Here is a 21,358-nt window from a genome sequence, read left to right as displayed (position 1 = left end):
TCACATGAAATTTCTAAAGCACAGAAAATCTGAAAATTAGCAACTTAGTGCACTTGTCAAGTAGTACTAAAACACCTTGAGCATGGGAAAGACACTATATAAATACAATGTAACAGTGACTAAGCCTCCATTGATCGCCAATTTGTACATGCTGCCAAACTTTTGTCTTTTGGGAACTTTAAGATGAACATCACTCATATAAGAATAATGTAGATGAAAACTGACCAAACTTGGAACAAATTAAATTATTTATTCCGAACAAGCTGGGGCAACAGTTACTCTAACATGTATGCTATACTTTAATTAAACTATTAATCTCTTTGGTTTTAGATACACGTGTCACTTGGGCTGTGAAAACAGTGTTAAAACCATTAGTTCTGAGTATTACTCGGGCAAATGAATAGAAGCATCTCGCGTAAACACTGGACTCGAGGATTACTTGGGCTGTGAAAGTGCTAACACCTTTTTTTTCATTGTGCTTATTACTTCTTTCTAGTGTCCAGCAAAGGGCTGTTAGGGAGCGAATGTGAGGGCACATGCAAAACTGGAAGTAAGTCTATTGACATTTTTGGAACTACACATTCTGAAGCAGTTCCGAAATAAACTGGCTTGAACTTAGCATGTTATTAGTAATACTTTACCAAAACTAGGTTTAAAGTTGCTGCTTCTTGATTTTTGCCACATAATTTGGAATACTAGTTTTTTTTTCCTCACCCACTTGTTTTGTAAGTATGATTTGGTCTTGGGAAAGTCTGAGAAGTTTAACTTTTAGTACTCTCACATACTGTATTAATTAAAATGAACACTGTTCAACATCCATCCATTTATTTTTATCCCAGAAGCATTTTGTGTAAGGCAGGAACCAGTTCTGGATGGGGTGCCAATACTGTTTGATGTCATTTTCAAATTTATTGTGAGCAATTTTCAAGGATACAATAATATACAAGAAACATCATATATAAGCATTTAATACAGTGGTATAATAATGGGCAAGTTTATATTTTTATTCCACAGACATAGGGTATTAAATAGCTGAAATACAATTTCTTTTCCCTTGATGGTGACATGAAAGCTTTCTACCTGTCCATTTTTTAAGGTAGTAAATGATAGATAACCTCTAATTAGCTTAGGCTCTGCAAAATGCCTTTCTGTATACAGAAAGATTCAAAACTGAAGGTGTGCTGTGTGGCCCTGAGTGAGTTACCTTGACTTTAATACTCCCAGTATGCAAACCAATCTTGTATGTTAGTTCTGACTTAATTGCTTTTGAGAAGAGCAACAGCTCCCCAAGAACTGTAAATGACCGTGCTGTTTGGGTTTGGGGTAACTTTTTTGTATGATGCCTTTTTTTTTTCTTTCCTTTTGAAATCTCACCACACAGTACAACAAGAGAGTTGTTTGATTTTTATGACTTTAGCTTTAATGCTAGCTCAGGGCTTATTGTTGTCTACAATTTCATAAATCCTAAACCAGTATGCTCCAGGCAAATGATGTCAACATAAAGTATTAATGACAGTGAGCAATTTAAATAGAAATATGTGTAGTTGTAGCAAAATAATTCTAACTTGTAAATATTTATTGTAAAATCAGTCAGTCATTTTCTAACACACTTAGTCCTGAACAGGGTTGCAGGGGTCTGCTGGAGCCTGTCCCAGCTAGCATAGGGTGCAAGGCAGGAACAAACCCTGGACAGGGCGCCAAGTCCATTGCAGGGCGAACACACACATACTGTACATACCAGCTCCTTGCTTAAAAATAGAATGCATCTGTGTTTAGAAGTTCTAATTCCTACAGCCACTAGGTTAAATATTCAAGAGTAAGCTACAGGTTTTTAGTAATATCACAGTTACTTGTTCCAGAATATTTTTCTCATGGTAAGCACTTTTACGTTTACTGCAGCATTCTAAATTTTAGATTCTTTTCCTAGATGACCATAACATCACATTTCATATAAAAAATGCACTTTAGTAAAAATGTCCCTGGAGATATGGTCATTTGCCAAAAATATTTATCATGGTTTGAGCCTCATAGAGCAATGGATGTAGGGCAGGAATCCAGTGAACCTAAGTTAATACAAAAGTGGGAATTTACACATATCTGAAAGCAGGTCTTTAGACTTTGAGGGGAACTTAGAGTCATTGAAGGAATCACAGAAAAGGCAGGAAATATAAATAAGTTACTAACAGTGTATTTTTTTATCCTTTGAGCTGACAGTATGACTGTACTAATGAATATTGAATTGCAAACAATCCCTCTGGTTTATTTTAGCCAAATGTTTATCTGACACTTTATTTGATCTTAGAATGCTTGACTTTGTGTACAGAGTATCCTGGATGATGTCTATATACTGGCTTCCTTAACAGGTCAATGAGATTGATGTGTAAATATTTACACAGCTCTGTCTTTACAGATGCATAAAATCTGTCAAAAGGAGCAAGGTCAGTGATTTTAACTGATAAAATAGATACAGTAGAGTCATTAGATTAGATTAGATAAATGTTATTAATCCTGTGGGGAAGTTCAGATGCATACAGCAGCAGAAACATAAAAAAACAAGGATACAGACTCACAGAATAGATAATGCAGCCAATCAGTAAGTAAAAGTACACTGTGGTCAGGTCAATACACAGCACATAATCTTATCTTCAGAAATAATTGATGCCTCTTGGGCCATGTCCTCACATAGTGCTTATTCAGAAAAAACACAAATACTCTTACTTGTTGGTTTTGTTTTTTACACTATGAGTGTAGACAAACTTAGGGCTGGTTGGAAAAAAATGAATTTAAGGATTAAGAACAAACTGAATAACTGGTGCAAGTGATCTTTGTTAGCAACTTCTTAACCTTCCAGTGTTATCTCTGATTTTACTCAATTAATAAACAAATACCTCTAGCCCATCATGACATAGAGATAAGGGATGATATGATTTCATCTTTTACACATTCCACAAAGAGCGTCAATACTGCGTATAATATGCCTGTGCAAGCTGCGTCAAGGCTGGAAGACAGTTTTGACATGTCATAGCTGATAATTTGAGATAATCTGTTTTGAAAATCACCTTGTATCCTGACCTGTCAGAGGATAACTGAAGGGCCATGAAAAGTAATCCAGGCGAGTTTAATAATGCAGCAGGTGGTGCAAAAAAAAAACAACAACACACTGCTTATACCTGTCAGTTATATAAAACTACAACCACAAATTTCAAAATGCTGTTCTCCTTTAGCTTATTGATTATTCCTTTGCGTTGTCATGAAAGTGCTTCTTCAGTGCTGTTTTGGATGATTATCTTTTAATTTATAGCAACTGTAACTTTGCCTGGCACAAGTTTGGTCTAAACACTGAATAGATTATTTGTGTCGATTGTTCTGAAACGTTACGGGAAATTCAGTACATTCAGATATACATAATGATGTACGACAACCTACTTTTTGTATGTTTACAGATTTTAAAATAAAAATTGCTACTTTAGTTAAAGTGTGGCATTTATCCTGACACATGTGGTTATCCAGCAGAATCATGGTTCTTGAAGCAGCCAAGGAGAAACGGTTCTGGTGCAATTTGTTACTGATGAACAGTTCTTAAATGTAATTTAATAAAAAACATGGTTTCTATCATTATATCACAAACATGTTCTTTATTAACATTTGTCAATATCCATGCTTTTTAAAATCCAAGTGCTTGTCAGCAGAGGCTGACTCCTTAAGAGCCGCAAACACCAACAATCCCTAGTGCTTTGCGCCTTTCCACCTTTCCTGAAGAAGAATGTAGTGTGAACTGCTACCCATCCTGAATGAGCAGAACCACCAGAATTTGTCTTTCAAATGGAATAAATAGCAGATGTCATCTTCCATATGTAATAAAGAATTGATTTCAATCAGTAATTACAGCAATGTAATCATTAATTACATTGAAGACTTTCAGTTTTTGTACTTCACAATTTCTTGGGGTTTCCTAGATTCCAGCATAGTTTAAACTAAATAGATATTTTGAATTTGTGGTATATTTCATTATTCAGAATGCTTTCTGTGTTCACTCCAGTGTCATGGTTCAATCCTTGTAACTTTTTAGATTAAACCAATTTTCTTAATATCATGTGCAAAATCAGATGCATACAGCAGCAGAAACATAAAAAAACATGGACAGGACAGATGATTCAGTCAATCAATCAAACAATTGATAAATATATAAAAACTAAACTAGTACATCAGATGGAAGAATTCAATTGCCTGATAGCAGTGGGTAAAAATGACCCAAGGAGGCACTTCTTAGCACACAGTGGTGCAAAGAGCCTGCGGCAAAAAGTGCCCCAAGACAGCACCTCTTGGAGGGGATGGAGATTTTATATGATGATATCCAATTTTGCTATCATCCTCTTTTCCACAACAGCTTCCTGTGTGTCCTGGGTTTGCCTTGTGGTGGAGCAGGCTTTCCTGATAAATTTGTTCAGGCATTGTGCTTCTTTTGAGCTTAGATTGCTTCCTAAAGACACTGCTGTGTACAACAACACGTACTACTATGGTCTGGTAGAACATTTCCAGCAGCTTTCTGCACACAGACAGACCAGTCCAGTCACTGTAACATAGAATTTACATACTCTGTTTCATTTTTAGTTTTCTATACCACTTCCAGCACTAATAAAGGTAATTTTGGTCTTTTTATTGTTCTGTTTAGGTTGTGATAAGACAGCCCCCATACACAGTCAGACACGACACCAGACATCCAGAACACACACGTTTATTTTCTTCTTCTTTAACAGCACCTCACAATGTCCTACCATCCAAACTCAGTCCCTTCTTTCCTTCACTCTCCCAGTATTTCGGCCTCCTCTACTCCTCACCTCACAAGCTCCGTCTTCTTCCTCCCAACTCCGGCTCCTCTAAAGGAGTGGGGCAGCCCCTTTTGTAATGCCCCGGATGTGCTCCAGGTGCTTCGCTATGATCTTCTGGTGGCACTTCGTGGTGTGGCAGAAGTGTCGCATGAGCACCCGGAAGCACTCTGGCAGCACTTCTGGTTGTAAGCCAACTGAGTGGCTTAGTGTAGCAGGGGGGACTGGAGCGCGCTCCTGCGGAAGTCCAGGGAGAGGCAACGGAAGATGGATGGAGTGAGGTGAGGCTTGGATTGGGAGCCCTTCAGGAAGCCATGGACAGCAGTGACTCAGGACTATAAATGAAGTTTGCCTGTACCTGTCAGTTGGGTGTCTCCTCTGCTATGAGTCCCCGTGTGGGTTAAGCAGAGGTGATGACAGTTTTAAAAATGTTGCACCTGGGACTGAGATTTTAAGAAAAGTTTCCTGCTTTAAGATTTTGACCAGATGTTAACAGATATTTATTGAACATGATTTTTAACCTCCACTTGTATAAGGACTTTACATTGGATTATTTATTGATTGAAGATTTTTTGAATCGCTGCACTAACGAACACTGTTTGGTTGATTGGTTTTAATAAAAGTTCTTGACCACTTTTGCACCTACTCCTTGCTGCATGTGTGTGTCCTCATTTGCCTTTCTCATCTTGGTTATGACTATCGACAGTTGCGGGTTCAAGAGGCTCCTAACTGAAACGGAGCAAGGAGTCAACCCACATTGTCATACGTGTGTGCTGCACAGTGCATGAGTGTTTCCACAGAAAGGGCGTTGCCCTGTCTAATGCAGATTCCCATTTTGCACCCAGGCTGTTAAATGGTTATATGTTACATCCTTAACATTTAGGGACTGGACTCAAAGACACTGTTCATATATCTGCACTATGTATGGTCTTTTTATTGGATAGTTGTTTAGAGGTTCATAGGGTCAATATTGCCAAGTGTATAGAGGACAGTGAAACTCTTACTTGTGTGTACAGTAATCCCTCGCTATATCGCGCTTCGCCTTTCGCGGCTTCACTCCATCGCGGATTTTATATGTAACCATATTTAAATATATATCGCGGATTTTTCGCTGCTTCGCGGGTTTCTGCGGACAATGGGTCTTTTAATTTCTGGTACATGCTTCCTCAGTTGGTTTGCCCAGTTGATTTCATACAAGGGACGCTATTGGCAGATGGCTGAGAAGCTACCCAGCTTACATTTCTCTTTCTCTCTTGCGCTGACTCTCTCTGATCCTGACGTAGGGGGTGTGAGCAGGGGGGCTGTTCGCACACCTAGACTATACGGACGCTCGTCTAAAAATGCTGAAAGATTATCTTCACGTGCTACCTTCTGTGTGCAGCTGCTTCATGAAGCGACATGCTGCACGGTGCTTCGCATACTTAAATCAATACGTGCCCTTTGAGCTTTTTTCTCTGTCTCTCTCTCTCTCTCCCTGCTCCTGACAGAGGGGGTGTGAGCTGCCGCCTTCAACAGCTTTGTGCCGCGGTGCTTCACATACTTAAAAGCCAAACAGCTCTATTGATTTGTTTGCTTCACTCCTTTGAAGAGGAAGATATGTTTGCATTCTTTTAATTGTGAGACGGAACTGTCATCTCTGTCTTGTCATGGAGCACAGTTTAAACTTTTGAAAAAGAGACAAATGTTTGTTTGCAGTGTTTGAATAACATTCCTGTCTCTCTACAACCTCCTGTGTTTCTGCGCAAATCTGTGACCCAAGCATGACAATATAAAAATAACCATATAAACATATGATCAGTAAGTATTACTACTTTACGTCAAACTTCTGTCTTCCTTACTTAAAGTATTTCAGAACAATATGATTGATGAAAAATATTAGTTAATTAACATTATAATTGAACTCACTGTCATTTCAAATGACCTCATTCAGCTTCAAAATGTCACAAGTTAAAAGGGTTACAAGTCAATACTGATTGCTCACATCTCCATGCTCTCAAAATATATATTAAATGTATTGTTGTTATATGAAGCTGTCAATAACAGAAACCTCTTTTTATTTTGCTGAGTTTATGTTAAACCATGTTGGTTTTTAAAATAAAGGTCATGATTCATACAACAAATGTTATGAAATGCACATAGGTTCCAGCTCCTTGTGACCCTGCTTTGGTTATAATATGTTCAGAAAAATAATGGATTGGCAGATGGATAACATGAGGGTGTGCCTTTTTAATTCTGTTGTTACAGTGTGACACTTGCATCATAACTGCAGTTTCTTTAATTGCCGGCTCACTGATTAATTATACCAGCTATCCATGCTTTTACTAGTGTATCACATATTTCTGGATTTTGCTATTTTATTATATTTTTTTACCTCGCCAACTAGCTACATTTATAAATAAACTCTCACAAAATGTGGGACATCTGTCCTACAGCCCACTTTGTGAAGAATTATAGGAAAATTAAGTAAAGTGCTTGTAGACATTGTATAGTCATACTAACAATTTAGCAGTGTTACTCAAAAACATATCCAGGCAAACAAGACTTTTTACTTTATCAAGGTGTCCAGAAAGATCTGATGGCAGTGTAACTACTAAGAAGACAGCAAAAAATGTATTTTGTGAAATAAAACTGCACCCAACATAAATGACACTTATCTAGTTCTTTTCTCTTATAAATGCCTGTTTTCTCCACATTTTCTAAGTAACATGTTTCAAAACCTGCCATACATTTTCTTGTGGAAAGCAATTGGTCTGACTTGCCATATTGTATAACTGTTTTGAATGTCTATCTTTTGTTTCACTTTTTTTGTTGAAACCTGTCCTTAACTTTGCACCTTGTCTAATCCTGCATGTCCCCCTAGGACATCTTAAGCCAGGCTTTTATTTTTCACTCTTTGCAGACCCCTGCTGCACATTATTGCCAGCGTAAATTAATACATATTTTCCCCTGCTCTGTCTGTACTTTCCATAAAGATGAGCCTCTCTGGCTCATTGGCTCTGGTGTACATTTCAACTTTTTTTTTCTTCTAACCTATCATGAACTCTGTATGGTAAATTTTAATCTAGGATTCTCACCAAGGCACAATGTTTAATAGAAGTGCAGATATACAATAGTGTGCAATTAACATACTCTCCACATGCAATGCTCAATTAGCTATCTCTGTCTCACTTTTATATAAACATAGAAATGCTAACACCTAATCAAGCCTTCTTGCCTTGTGATTACTTTATACATTACAAGATAACAAGATGCGGATATTTATACTAATCTCTCACAGAGCACATCCAGTTCAATTTCTGGTGCCACTAAAGAGACTGAGATGACTTGGGAGGCTATAAAAGACTAGTTGGACTTAATATTATATTTGGACGGTTTCATTAAGCAAGTATTGAACACACAGATCACGCTAGAATAAGATGGCCGTGAGAACCATATGACCATGCTTCTGTGATGTCACAAACATTCATTTCAATAGGACATCATAGCAATTTTAAAATGGTGACACTACATGCAACTAAATAACAGTAAAATACAAAGTTGGTTGGGTTGGGAGCATGCACTGGTACAGTGTATTGCTACACCCACCACACGACGAACCACCTCAAGATCCCAATTTAGGGCTCGAGAGCAGCTGTGCAACAAGCGACACCTCAGGACCACACTAATTCCACACTAGGACCAGTGAGAGGTTTTTACTGTGGCTGAAGTGCCAACCCTGCCACCAACCCCTGGGTTTTCCCTACAAGTTGGAGAACCTGCATGCAAGACTGGATGCAGCTTAACATAACAAAATAAACAAAAAAAAACAAAAACAACATAACGATAGCAGTATTATCATCATATAATGAAATTCACTAAGACGGCAGGATGATGCCTTGTTTAGCATATTTCCCCATTGGGATTAATAAAGTATCTATCTATCTATCTATCTATCTATCTATCTATCTATCTATCTATCTATCTGTCTGTCTGTCTGTCTGTCTGTCTGTCTGTCTGTCTGTCTGTCTGTCTGTCTGTCTGTCTGTCTGTCTGTCTGTCTCTGTCTGTCTGTGTCTGTCTGTCTGTGTCTGTCTGTCTGTCTGTCTGTCTGTCTATCTATCTATCTATCTATCTACCCCTGTGACTGTGTGGGTATTCCTTTGTTTTCTGCTTTTTTTATATTTCAAAGATGGTTAAGTTAGTTTAAGTGGTGGCTCAATGTTGTCCTGCTAGTGAGTGACAATATTATTTGATCCGCTGACTTGTCTAGGGTCAGTTTCAGCCTTGTGCCCGATGGTGTTGAGATAGGCTCTGGTTTTCCCACAACCTTGTTTTAGAATTAGTTGGGTGAGAACATTGACGTATGTGAATCATTAAACTAGCCTTTCTAATTCTTGACAAATGTTGTACAGTTTGAAGTCTTTGGAACTCTCTCTCTCTCTTGGACCACAAAGTTCTGTTGACCATAACCTTCAAGTCTGGAGTCTGTATTTCATGCTACCTAGTAGTTCTGTCAAATTAGTCAAAAAATAACATTTTCTTATTCAAATTAAAAATAAGTAAATATTCAAACTTACATAAGTTAATTATTTTGGACATTACATACAGTATATATTTGTATGTGTGTTATTATATTTATTATAGTAATGAAGAACAAACACATACAGGAAAAAGGAAAAAAAATCCTAGCTGTACTCTGACCACTGTTATTTAAATAGAAGACTTATCAAAATCATGAGCATCTGCACCAGTCTTTTTTTGCAGTCTAGTACTTAGGGTGCAAAAGTCCTTTTTGGGACAGGGAGCCATTAAATCGGCTACAAAAAGGAGCTGAAATCCTTATGAACCACACATACTGCCACTGTCCATCACTACATTATTATTAATATATTTTACTTTTTTTATGCACTACAGCTTTTTGCTGTTAAAATATACTTTTACTATATTTATACAGTTTTTTTCCCATCAGTGTATCATCTAGACATTCATAATTCTTGAGGTGTAATTATAAAATATGGATTATCATTTTAATTATGTAGTACTTGTTTCTTACAAACACTTATGCTGTATGACACACAGCAACAAATAATAAACACAGTAAAAATCTTAAAAAAAAAAAAAAAGACTATTGTTTACTAAGTAGCAATTTCAAATTCGTCTTTATCCTTTATTTTTCCAATTACAAGTAAGTAAAATGCAGTAAGCTTCTGCTTTTTAAACAAGTTTGCTGTTCAAACTCAAGCTGCGTTAGTTTTAACTTAAAGGACAAAATAAAAGTCTAAATTAATTAAAGCAGCTTTTCTTGCCATTTGTCTTATTTGCACAGGACGACTTCTCCGACTACTTTTTTCAGTTTATCACTCTGCTTTCTTTAATATAAAGGCTAATATAACAGTCACCTCTCATCCACTGATAAAATAAGCCTCCACTCACAAAAAAATACAAAAAAGGGGCATGTGGTGGCTCAACTACCATATTATCTTGTATAAAGGAGCAACTAAATTACTGTAAAGATTAGAAAAGCAGGGGCTAAAGATATTGTTTTTGTGATCGTCCTTTTTACCGACCAGCCATCAAGTCTTTATTAGTGAAAATCAGCCAGTTCCATCCGGGGGCAGATTGATGGGAGCATCCCAAGTTGTAATGAAAGGAAAATCAAAATGATCACATTTATTTTCCATTTGCTTTAATGAGAAGATGTGAGCCTTAAACAGCAGTCAGGGATCTCAGGTTTAAGAGTGAAATTATTAAATCAGATGCAAAACAATCATTTTAGAGCACAGGAGTAGCATGTTCTGAATGCACTTGTAGATCAAAGTGCAATGTAATGGGACAGAAAAGAAACACTACTTTGTGAAGGGGTTAGGCTATAAGTTTTACTATTGAAGATAACAAGCTAACCCTTCAAAAATACAAAAAGGCTCATCATGGAAGTAAAGCGCAAAAACAATCAGTACTACAGCTTTTCATAGCACATCTGGAGTAACAGATGGCCAACATTAGTGGGGGTAAAAGAGAAAACAGTTATTTGACAAAGAGAAATATTCAAATAGAATTGTTCAGTCTAACAGCCTTAGTACCTACCACACTGATGTTGACTCTGCTGTTACATTTTTATGTTCTGACTGTCAGTTGACTTGGGTTTATATTCAAATCATTATTTTATTGTCTGATTTGATATCTTGACATTTACAGGCTCTACCTTTGAAATCAGGCTCCCTGCGGCTGAGTCTGATTGACCTTCTGTACCTTCTTGTTTATTGTTTTAAGTTGTCTCTTCTAGTGTTAATTATAAGAGGTATAATAAATATAAAACAAAGACTGACTGATAGTTTGATTAATTGACAAGTTCCACAGTCCCACTTAAATAAAATGTGTGCCGTTCAAAACTGGTGCCTGTGTCTGGTGTGTTTGGGGTGGCTGGAGCCCTGAGAGGGAGACACACACATGAGTCCCTGTCTTGCTCCCCAAAACACGAGTCTCAGTACTTTACCAAAACCCCCCTTATTCGGCTTGAAACAGGAACAGCATGGTTATTTATTGTAACAGGATCTACAATTCTCCTATACACAGCAGTCAGGCAGGGTCGTGGCCAGGTTAGTGACCAAGTAATACTGTTACCTGCATTTATAGTGTTCCTTGCATCACCCATCGACGACAGGCGCTTATAGTGCGACCATGATTGGCTTGGATTTGCTAGCTCGGTGCTCTGCTTCAGCAGTGTGAGCCTGCAGTTGCCCCAGCAATGGGCAAGAAATCTTCCACAGATGCAGCAATCGCACTTTGGGACACACTTCGTTGTGTCGTCCCATTGGGGTGGGTCCTAGAAGAGCTCAGAAACCTCACAATATATATACACACACACACACACACACACACACACACACTCTGATGGTCCAACAAACATGATTTGAATAAATATTATAATTATATTATATATAGGCATATATTTTTCCCCTTGGGATTAATAAAGTATCTATCTATCTATCTATCTATCTATCTATCTATCTATCTATCTATCTATCTATCTATCTATCTATCTATCTATCTATCTATCTATCTATTAATGACAATTGATTGGATTTTGTTCCTCTTATGAGACATTTCTGGATAGTGTGGCCCCCCCACCCCCAAATGAGTCTGCCACCCATGCTGTAGAACATTCCACTCCATTGTTAAAGAACTATAATCACATGAAATAACAAGCCAAACAAGGCTATATAGAATGTACATTGATTAGGGCTTACCCAGTCTATAATAAAAACAGTTGACAAGAAGGTGCCGACAGACATACTGTAGCAGGCAACTCAGCTCTCAGTTACTTGCTCATGTGTGGTCAACAGGTGAACCGCAAGTAAAATGTCCCCATACTGAGGTGGAGGCTGGGCCTAAAAATGGAAGATGGTCAAAGTTTAAGTTCACAGGCGGTCAAACCTGTCTATGGTTTTGGATGGTGAGGTGAACAAACTGTTCTTATTTATGCAGCTGCATTTAAGACAAGGCATTTGTAAGCCGATGGATTGCTTCCAGATCAGATAGGAAGTGAATTATATTCAGTAGATTTATATCAAGAGGAAGTTTCTGGCTGAAAAGTAATAAAATATTTCATTAAAATATGAGCGCTCATCTGCAGGGCAAAGCAGATGGAAAAAATTAGCTGTAATCTTGTATGCCATGATGAGCAGCTGCTGCTAACAAGAGTATATTTATCTATATTCTTCTCATTGTCCTTGCCATGAAACACTTCCCTCTGGTGGTGACACTGCAGTGCAAAGCTTGGCAATAGGCTTTTTAATGTGTGCCAGATTGTGCAGGGGGGAAAAGTCCAAAGTAACTACTTCCATTCACGAACAAAAGACTCAGAAGACAAGCCAATCTGTAGGAAGACCCTGGCAAAGCTAAAAGTCAGCTATTTGAGATTCCAGCGGCTTCAGAGCAGACCCTCACGTTCAGATCCATTGCTCTCTCCCAAACACTTTGCGCAATGCTTCACTAAAGGGGACCAAAAGGATAATTGCTGCCAAACAGGAAAGGTAGGAGAAAAGGCTTGGTAGTAAAAATTTGAAAACGGAAAAGCTGGTTTACATAGAAACACTAGCACAAAGCTGCTTGTTTGACAATTAGGCCTTGCACGAGCATCTGCGCTGTTGCAGCAAAGCATATTCAACAGTTACATCTATAAGTATTTGGATAGTGACACAATTTCCATAATTTTGGCTCTATATGCTGCCACAATTTTAGTTTTATTCTGTCAGTGACATTCATGTGGTACAACGAACTTGCCTCTCTTACTGCACACTATACACTCTTTTTTATATTTAGTTTTTTAGATCTCCTGATGCAGATTATATGAGATCTACTCATTTTCAAACTTTGAAAGTGTATTTTTTTTAAGGAAAATCTTAATTTGTTTAATTTTTTTTTTTTTTTTATACCATTTTAGTCACTACTTGAATTGTATTAGTAACAATAATAGCGGAAATAGAGATGGAGGTATTTCCATGTATATACTGCATTTCTAAAGCACACTGTTTACAACAAATACTAAACATCTATTATAGCAATATCTCAGATCATTCACTCAATAAGCAGCATGGAAAACCTTGATAGCTCCCTGTGAGCTTAAACTGGGAGTATGCAATTTAATGTCACTTTTAGGAATAAACAGATTTTGGCAATTGAGAGACCTTAATGATGACATACTTCTAATATCTAGCTATTAAAATATCACACTGACCAGGCTAGCAATCAAACCTGACTCATGGCACTGTGTAATAAAAATATTATTATTAATACATTTTATTTTTTATAGCACCGTCAAAAACAGTCAAAGGAATGCAATGGAAATAAAAGCTAAGATGACATTGAGTTTCAAATATTTATTAAAGTTTGATATTAGTTTGTATCCTGTGTTATCAAAGTTTTGAATTAGATTAAGAAACAAGCAGGAGAAAAAAATAAAGCCATAAACAATTAACACAATTATTGTACACTTACATTTAGGAGTATAAATGTTGATGTTACAATCACCCTTGACGATAAGGTTTAAGGAACAATGAAAATGACAAGAGTGGATTTCATTACCAGTTTTACAGCCATACAATGGGGCTGACATCGACCATTCATTGGCTAATTATTTGCTAGACCTCTGCACTGCGGTAAAGTAAACACTCCGATGGATATCCCCATTTTAAAACTTTGCAATACTTTGTTATTCTGAATATATTAAAATTATTGCAGTCCATCCATTTGCTATCGATGAAACATTGAAACACTGAACATAGAGAAGTTCATCATGATAGTGTGATAAAATGTACTCTGCAACACTGAACCGCCCAAATTTAAACATCAATTCTAATAACCTGATTAAAACTTAATGTAAACATATGTGCAACTTTGGGTCAGTTGATTGCATTGACTGCATGCTATGCATGTGCTTAATCTGTCACTGCAAAGGAACCATCAATACACAACCAAGATCTGTGGGGAAATAAGGTTAAATGGCTGAAATTCCTACTTTTTGTGGTGTATAAAGATAATTTTTTTTCGGTCTAAATACCGACTGAATCTGAAGCATGGGAGTGACTATTTCCATGGCTCTAATTCAAACTGTTTAGCTGTATCTTCCAAACGTGGCATGTTTTAATTTAAGCACCTTTTTATTGAAGTTTAGGGAAGATTGCCTGCCATTCACTGACAATGGAACATCTATGACTAAAGGTCTGTTTTGGCCAATGAAATTCATAGAATAAGTCATTGACAAGTGATGAGGATTTGGTATTTGCTCTCAGTCCTAGAAGGGAAATCAGACTGGTGAATACAAAAAAACAAAAAAAGGAAAGATTCAGAAGCTAGCAGTGAGAGGTACTTGCACATCTGTACAAATGAATTTCTTGTTCCTAACAAAATTTATGACTGTGCGGACGTGTTGTAATAAATATACCGGCAACTGCATGCTCGCATATATATTATGCAAAAAGATTAGTGTGGTGAAAATTAAAATTACAAAACCTAGTTTTTCATTTAGTTATAGTTTTGAGACAGTTTGTATTTTTGTTTTAGTTAGCAAATTTTTTTTCTTTCATTCACAACATATTTTGTTTGTTTTTGTTAATGGGAGTAACACTGCACTAGAACCCAGGTATATAATTACCCAAGTCACAGTTTCTTCACTAAATGAATGTGCCCACAAATGTATGAAGAATGCTGGCAAAAATTTCAGTCAGAAGTTAGGTCATTTGGCTATTTTGTAAGCACAACAGATCCATATGCAAAATTTACTTTAACTATCTAGTTTATCTATCTATGAATGAATAAGGCCAGGAAGCAGTGGCATAGGTGGAATTTGTGCTGCTCAGGGCGGTGCGGTGCTTCAATTTGCCACCCTCCAATATATCTGAATATGTTAGCCTATTTAAATAGAAAATTAAAATGATATATAGAGAAAAATTAAGATACATTTTGCATAGATTTTTTTCATATATAGAGAAACAGCAATAATTTTTCACATATTCTTTATAAGCATCAACTAGACAAGAATACAGTATAGATGCACTGGTAGGCCGTGTTCTAATTATTAATTTAATATAATTACGCTGCAAAAACCAGAACCAGCGTAGTGTACAAGTGATAGGTGGGGATGTTTTCTGCACAGAGCAAGAACGCATTCGGATTGATAACGAAACAAAATTATAAATTGAAAATTAATTTTTTACCTTCCTAGAAATTATTATCGGTGTAATGTTTATGTTTATTTTTGTTATTGCATCATAAATTTCAACTGCTATGTCTGATGCAGTATGAAGGACCGTCTTAAAGTTATTTTTGAAGCATTTGTAGATAAAAATCAGAGAATTTTAATTTTTTCATTCATGAGTGATATTTTTCCGAACCCTGCTGCTTACACACGAATTGGCCTCTCCGCCTGCCCCTAGCTACGCCACTGCAAGGAAGCTAATAGGCAAGTGCTTGCAAACCTCATATTTTCAAAGAATCACACTGGTGACTGACTAGCATTAGAGGCAATTTAGAGCTGGGGGCTAAAAGAAGAGAATTTAGTATGCATGACAACTGACAATGTCTGCTAATACATTTAAAGCCATGAATATCACCAATTGTATGAAATTATGGTGTTTTAGACATTGTCTCCATGTGGCTATTGGTACACCAGAAAAAAAACGCCAAAGGGCAGAGCCTACCCAATCTGCATCAAACCTCTTGGGGTTGTGAACTAGTCTCAGCAGAAGTCTTTAGAGCCCCAGATAACTGTGTTATATAGATCATTACCATAGTAGGTGAAGGATGGTAGAAGATGATGACTGCTTTGTTCTTCAAAATCTCTGAAAAGACTTGATACATCTGTTTTTTCCCTGGGAATTCTCAGTGCCTATTCTTAAATTCTCATGGGACCACTTACCTGATACACAATCAGTACGGCTCCCAGACCACATTCCATTGGGCTGGCATGTGCGTTCTGTGGGTCCAGTCAGCATGTAGCCACTTTTACACGTAAAGTTCACAGTTGCACCACTGAGGTAGGTTGTCCCCTGTTTGTTGCCATTTGTAGGAGCTCCAATCCATCCACAAGACAGCACTGAAATGAAATAAATAAACTACAAAATAAAGATAATACAAATTGGATCAAGCATACTCGTACTTCACAGTGGTCAACTAATCCTTCTCACACCCCCAGTTACCACACTAGGGAAATATACACTGAGCAAAATAAAAAGTCCTACATTGATTTAATATCCTGTCAGCTAGATAAACCAGTTTATCAAGAAAGAAGGAAAACCGCTTTCCAGTTTGTTGCTTCTTCTTTGCCTTAAAGCACCATACATCTGCAAATGTCTCTCACTACAATCTCCAAAAAAATTGATATGACTGTATGAATACTCCTCACAAAACTATAACACGATGGAATGTGTCCGTCTTTCTGAATTTACTTATATTACTGAAAACAATAGTGCATAACAAAATATTAACACAAACATGATACTATTACTGTGTGGCTTGTATGTGCACACTTTTTAGAGCTAAGCTTTTGCCAAAGGATTAATAAGCTTGTTAGTTACTATCCACCTCATAACAAATCAACAGATCAAATTCCACAAGAGGTAAGCAGAAATTGAGTTTGGGTTATCTCCTGCTCATTAAATTGTATTAGAGTAGCAGTGTAGTAATTTACCAACACTAAAGAAAAATACAGGATTAAACAGTGAGTAGAGGAAGAAAATGGGCTTTAAGAGTTGAGATGATGGAACTGTGGACATCCTTGGAAGAATTTTCATGGACCTCGGCCATTAAGGAGTAAGGATAGACTTAAACACTGGACTTTTTACTGTAGTTAGTGCTCACCTGGTTCTAGGTCTTGGGTTAAAGACAGGTAATTCTCAAGGGCAATTTTAGATATATTTCCCACAGTGAAATTCCTTGAAACCAATGTGTCATATTTGCAAAAGAGATTTAAACCACACAATTTTAACATCTCTTCATAGATGGGGTCCTCCTGGGAGTCATCAACTGTGAAAACTGGTATGAAAGCCATGTCATGCTTTTCAGCAAATAAATAGTTCTTCTGCAAATCCTCAGTGTCATATGTAAAGAGGGAGGATTCATTAGTGATTGCCCCTAAAAAAGAGCAAAAATATATCCACAATGTAATGAAAACAGCAAAAGATGATATGCCCTTATCACAAGTAGAATCAATGGACAAAGAGAGGACGTATATTTAAATCAAAGTCCTGTCATACAATTCCTTTTTTTCTTATATAATTCCCATCTGCCACTATTGTTCACCTCAATCCATTACAAACGTTACGTAATAAAGCCAATAATTTTAAAGAGGGTTGCTTTTCCTTTTTCTAAAGTTAGGACACAAAATTATAAAAACTGAGACTTTGTCTACTGCAAAATGCCCATTACATTTTCAACAGAATCTGTGACTTGTTCTATAAAGCAGACATAGTATATTCAAATTGGATTGCATGTGTGGTCCTTCAGTACTTCAGGTACAACAAGCCAAGTAACTGGGCAAGCCATGCAAAGGTTGTGCTGTGACAACACTGTCTGCAGGGCAGTTTGTCTGTAAATGTGAAGTCACACAAGTATGAGAGTCAGTGATGGAAAAGGTTTAATGAGCTACATATAACAACATAAATTTCAGAACTTTTTAATACTTACAGTTGGCACCAAAATTAAAGTAGTCTTTTGGGCTATGAAGTTCTGCATTTGATCCGTTCGGATAAACAAAGTCATCTGATGAGTTGCCATTCATAGTTCCCAGAAGCCCTGATGTTTGGTTTTCAAAATCAACTGAGAGCAGGATGTTAACTGTCATCAAACCTCCTGTCTCTCGCACTTCCACACCTGCCCCAGATGGGAACATGACACTCACATTATTGAGTGAAGATGAATAGAGGAACACCCCTGAAAAAATTAAAAACACTCTTATTATTGTTCTGCGAATTAGGAACCTCCTTCATAAGGGGATTTTTTTTCCACTTTAATGTAAACAACACATAATTTTTCCATTGTGATACTGGTGGGTGTGTGGATTAGGATTTTTCTAGTTGAGCAATGTAAGCAGCATGGTTGTTATAGTTTTGCCTTTCCCTCATTCCCGGCTTTTGTCTATATTTGTTTGGTTTTTTGTTTTTCTTTGTAAATTGTTCCTTTTGTCAATGTCATTGCATATATTAATTACTTCTTTTATTTAATTGTTTTTGCATTAAGTATCCTCTTCCTCTGCTCATTACATACTACATCAAATCTCTACCCTTTTTAATGTATGCTCAAAAGGAATGAGATAAAACAAAAAATAATGATGTATGGGAAAGAGTTGCTTGTTTGTGTGATATCCCCAGTGAGGCCAAATGCATGCTTTGTATTTATTTACTGCTCCCTTTGTGTTTCTTAAAAGAGGAAAGATAAATAAAAATGTCAATGTATCTTGTACATAGAGTGTATTAAAGATTCAACACATTTTATTTTTATCAGTTTTAAAAATGATCAAATTAACCCTTCTTTTGTGAATATCACTTCAAATCACTTACAGTTCAATTTGTTTCTTGCGATTTACCCTCTAATGCTATACCGCTAGACCATGCTGCTTGACTTTACACATTGCCAAGTAAGCTTCAGGCTTCTGTGCTACAATGATTTATCTACAATGACCAATTTATTTTCATTAGAGAGTGACATGGTGTGAAAATGGAGTATTGGAGTATGCTGTAATCTCTTAGCGTCAGAGCTCTAGGTTTTAAATCCAAGCAGGCTAACTACTGCGTAGGTGCAGTTTTCATGTTACTTCCTCCCACAATCCAGTTGTTTGACTCCTTAACTGTGCCCTAGTTTCAAAGTGCATGTGTGCAGCTGTGTTTGTATGCATTCTCTAGTCTAAAGGACCATAATTCCCTCCTGCCTTGGGTTCAGTGCTGGCAGATTAGGCTCTGGCTCCATTTAACCCCAACCATACCTCATATGGGTATACTATTAAATAGTTATTTTGGTGTTCATAGGAACTCCTTATGAACATTCTGAAATCATTTCAAACTGTCCTCCGCCTCTTTACTCACCGGTATGAGAAAACACCCTCAAATTATATACCGTTTGACTCGTCTTGATGTCTAGTACTTTCCCCACTATTTTTGGCCATCTAGACCCCAAAACCCTAATATTAGGCCATTTTTATCATATTTTTTGTAGGAAATTACACCCTTATGACAGTGAGTAAACCAACCAGTGTGTTCAGCAAAAACAATCAGAAGAACCTGAAGTTGTACATGCTCTAATGATTTACACTGTAATGGGATACAAGGGTCAAAGTTACTCATTTTCACAAAAATGGGGATTGGTAATATAAGCACATGGAATGTTGTTTTATTCTATTTCAAGTTTGCTGATCATGAATATGATAATATTTTTAAAATTTGATTCTTTACATGTAGTCCTAGCCTTCTAAGTGTCACTCCCCAGAAGGTTAAAACAGACAACTTTCTAATATAACCATTTTAGACTAGGTCAGTGATCATGAAAATGTTACCTTTGGCCATTTGCTATGCAGTCTGTAAAGATATTTCTGATTCAACAAGTAATTGTTTAGGTCTCCTGTGACTTGTTTACTCAGGAGTCACACCAGCAACTGCATATGGCCTAAGAATACAACACAAGCTCACTGCTGATAATTGAAGTGCACCCCTGCGTCATCTGCACACACTGTTACCTTCAGACCCTTTCAGAGCACCTAAATGACTTTCACATTCTTTGCATTGCTTCTCCACCAGCAAAAAACAACAGTTTTATATATATATATATATATATATATATATATATATATATATATATATATATATATATATATATATATATAATATGGCTGAGGGCCAGAACGTGTTTTTCTCACTGTCTCTTTTTACTTTAACATGTGACATTTAAAGTTACTGTATCTGCACAGCCTGGAGGCTCCTGGCTTCAAAGCATTTAAAATCCATTTAATCTATGATTTTCTTTGATGTTTTCCTTGGCTGTTACAAGTGCTGAGAGGCATAACATAACTTAGTCCCTTACTTTGGCGAACAAGCTTCCTCAGCAGATTTGTCTTACCCTTCAGGTCCATCCAGTTTTGTTCAGAGAAAGAGAGGACTTCTTGGTTTAACAGGACCTCCAGATAACCAGACGTGCGCACCTCAATTATGTCAGAGCCTGCCTCCTGCATAACCACTGATGACAATCTGGTAGCATTGGCTAATGCATATGAAAGAGAGAGAGAGAATTTATTACAATAGACATAGTAAAATGTTACAAGTGTACGTCAGAAGGAATTTGTGTCCTTTCAGGATCTGGTTACTTCTTTGTACTTTGTGTAGCAGAAGTCGCCTTGAGCTCCCCAATACTGTGTAATGAATAAAACAAGGTTAGAAAATGGATTTTTGAAAATGACATTGCAATCCCACGAAAACCAATAACGATGTTGGTGAACAGGCCTAGGCTTAACAAACTTTACATTCCTATTTGCTTAATATTACTTATATTAAAATACAGAGTAATGCTAGTATAAAGTAACATAATCATTTAATTTATTTAATGTAATATATACAGTAGTATGTCTATACTATATATACACTTCTCTTTATAGTATATCAAAATATAAGCCTTAACAAACTTTACATTACCATTACTTAATATTGCCACAATTAATAATATTGAGTGAATGCTGATGTAAGTACACAATCATTTACTTAATGTGATATATAAACAGCGTAATTTAGATTAAAGTGTGTGTGTATATATATATATATATATATATATATATATATATATATATATATATATATATATATATATATATATATATATAATGTAGCTAGAGAACCACAAAGGGAGAAAATGAGTCATGTATCTTAAAATAGTTTTTTATTCTTAAGTTTTCGACAACCTGCCGGGTGTTATCATCATTGTTAAAAGCTTAGGAATAACAAACTATTTTAAGACACATGACTCATTTTCTTCCTTTGTGGATCTCTAGCTACAAATATGCAAACCGTATCACAGAC

At 36.6% G+C, this 21,358-nt stretch overlaps 1 protein-coding gene across 1 annotated transcript in view; it reads right to left on the bottom strand.

Annotated features, from left to right (window-relative positions):
- susd2 (sushi domain containing 2) overlaps nt 1-21,358 on the bottom strand; it is a 58,565-nt gene that overhangs the window by 12,783 nt on the left and 24,424 nt on the right. The window contains exons 10-13 of the mRNA XM_028824100.2: nt 20,409-20,549; nt 17,988-18,233; nt 17,163-17,435; nt 16,222-16,398 (exon numbers count right to left, since the gene is read on the bottom strand). Coding sequence (XP_028679933.2) covers nt 16,222-16,398; nt 17,163-17,435; nt 17,988-18,233; nt 20,409-20,549 — 837 coding nt within the window. The remainder of the gene's footprint in view (nt 1-16,221; nt 16,399-17,162; nt 17,436-17,987; nt 18,234-20,408; nt 20,550-21,358) is intronic.

The sequence above is a fragment of the Erpetoichthys calabaricus genome, chromosome 18 (genome assembly GCF_900747795.2).
Source record: "Erpetoichthys calabaricus chromosome 18, fErpCal1.3, whole genome shotgun sequence".
In the NCBI taxonomy this organism is placed as follows: Eukaryota; Metazoa; Chordata; class Cladistia; order Polypteriformes; family Polypteridae; genus Erpetoichthys; species Erpetoichthys calabaricus.
The sequence above is the reverse complement of the archived record's forward strand: the minus strand, read 5'-3'. Positions and strand labels throughout refer to the sequence as shown.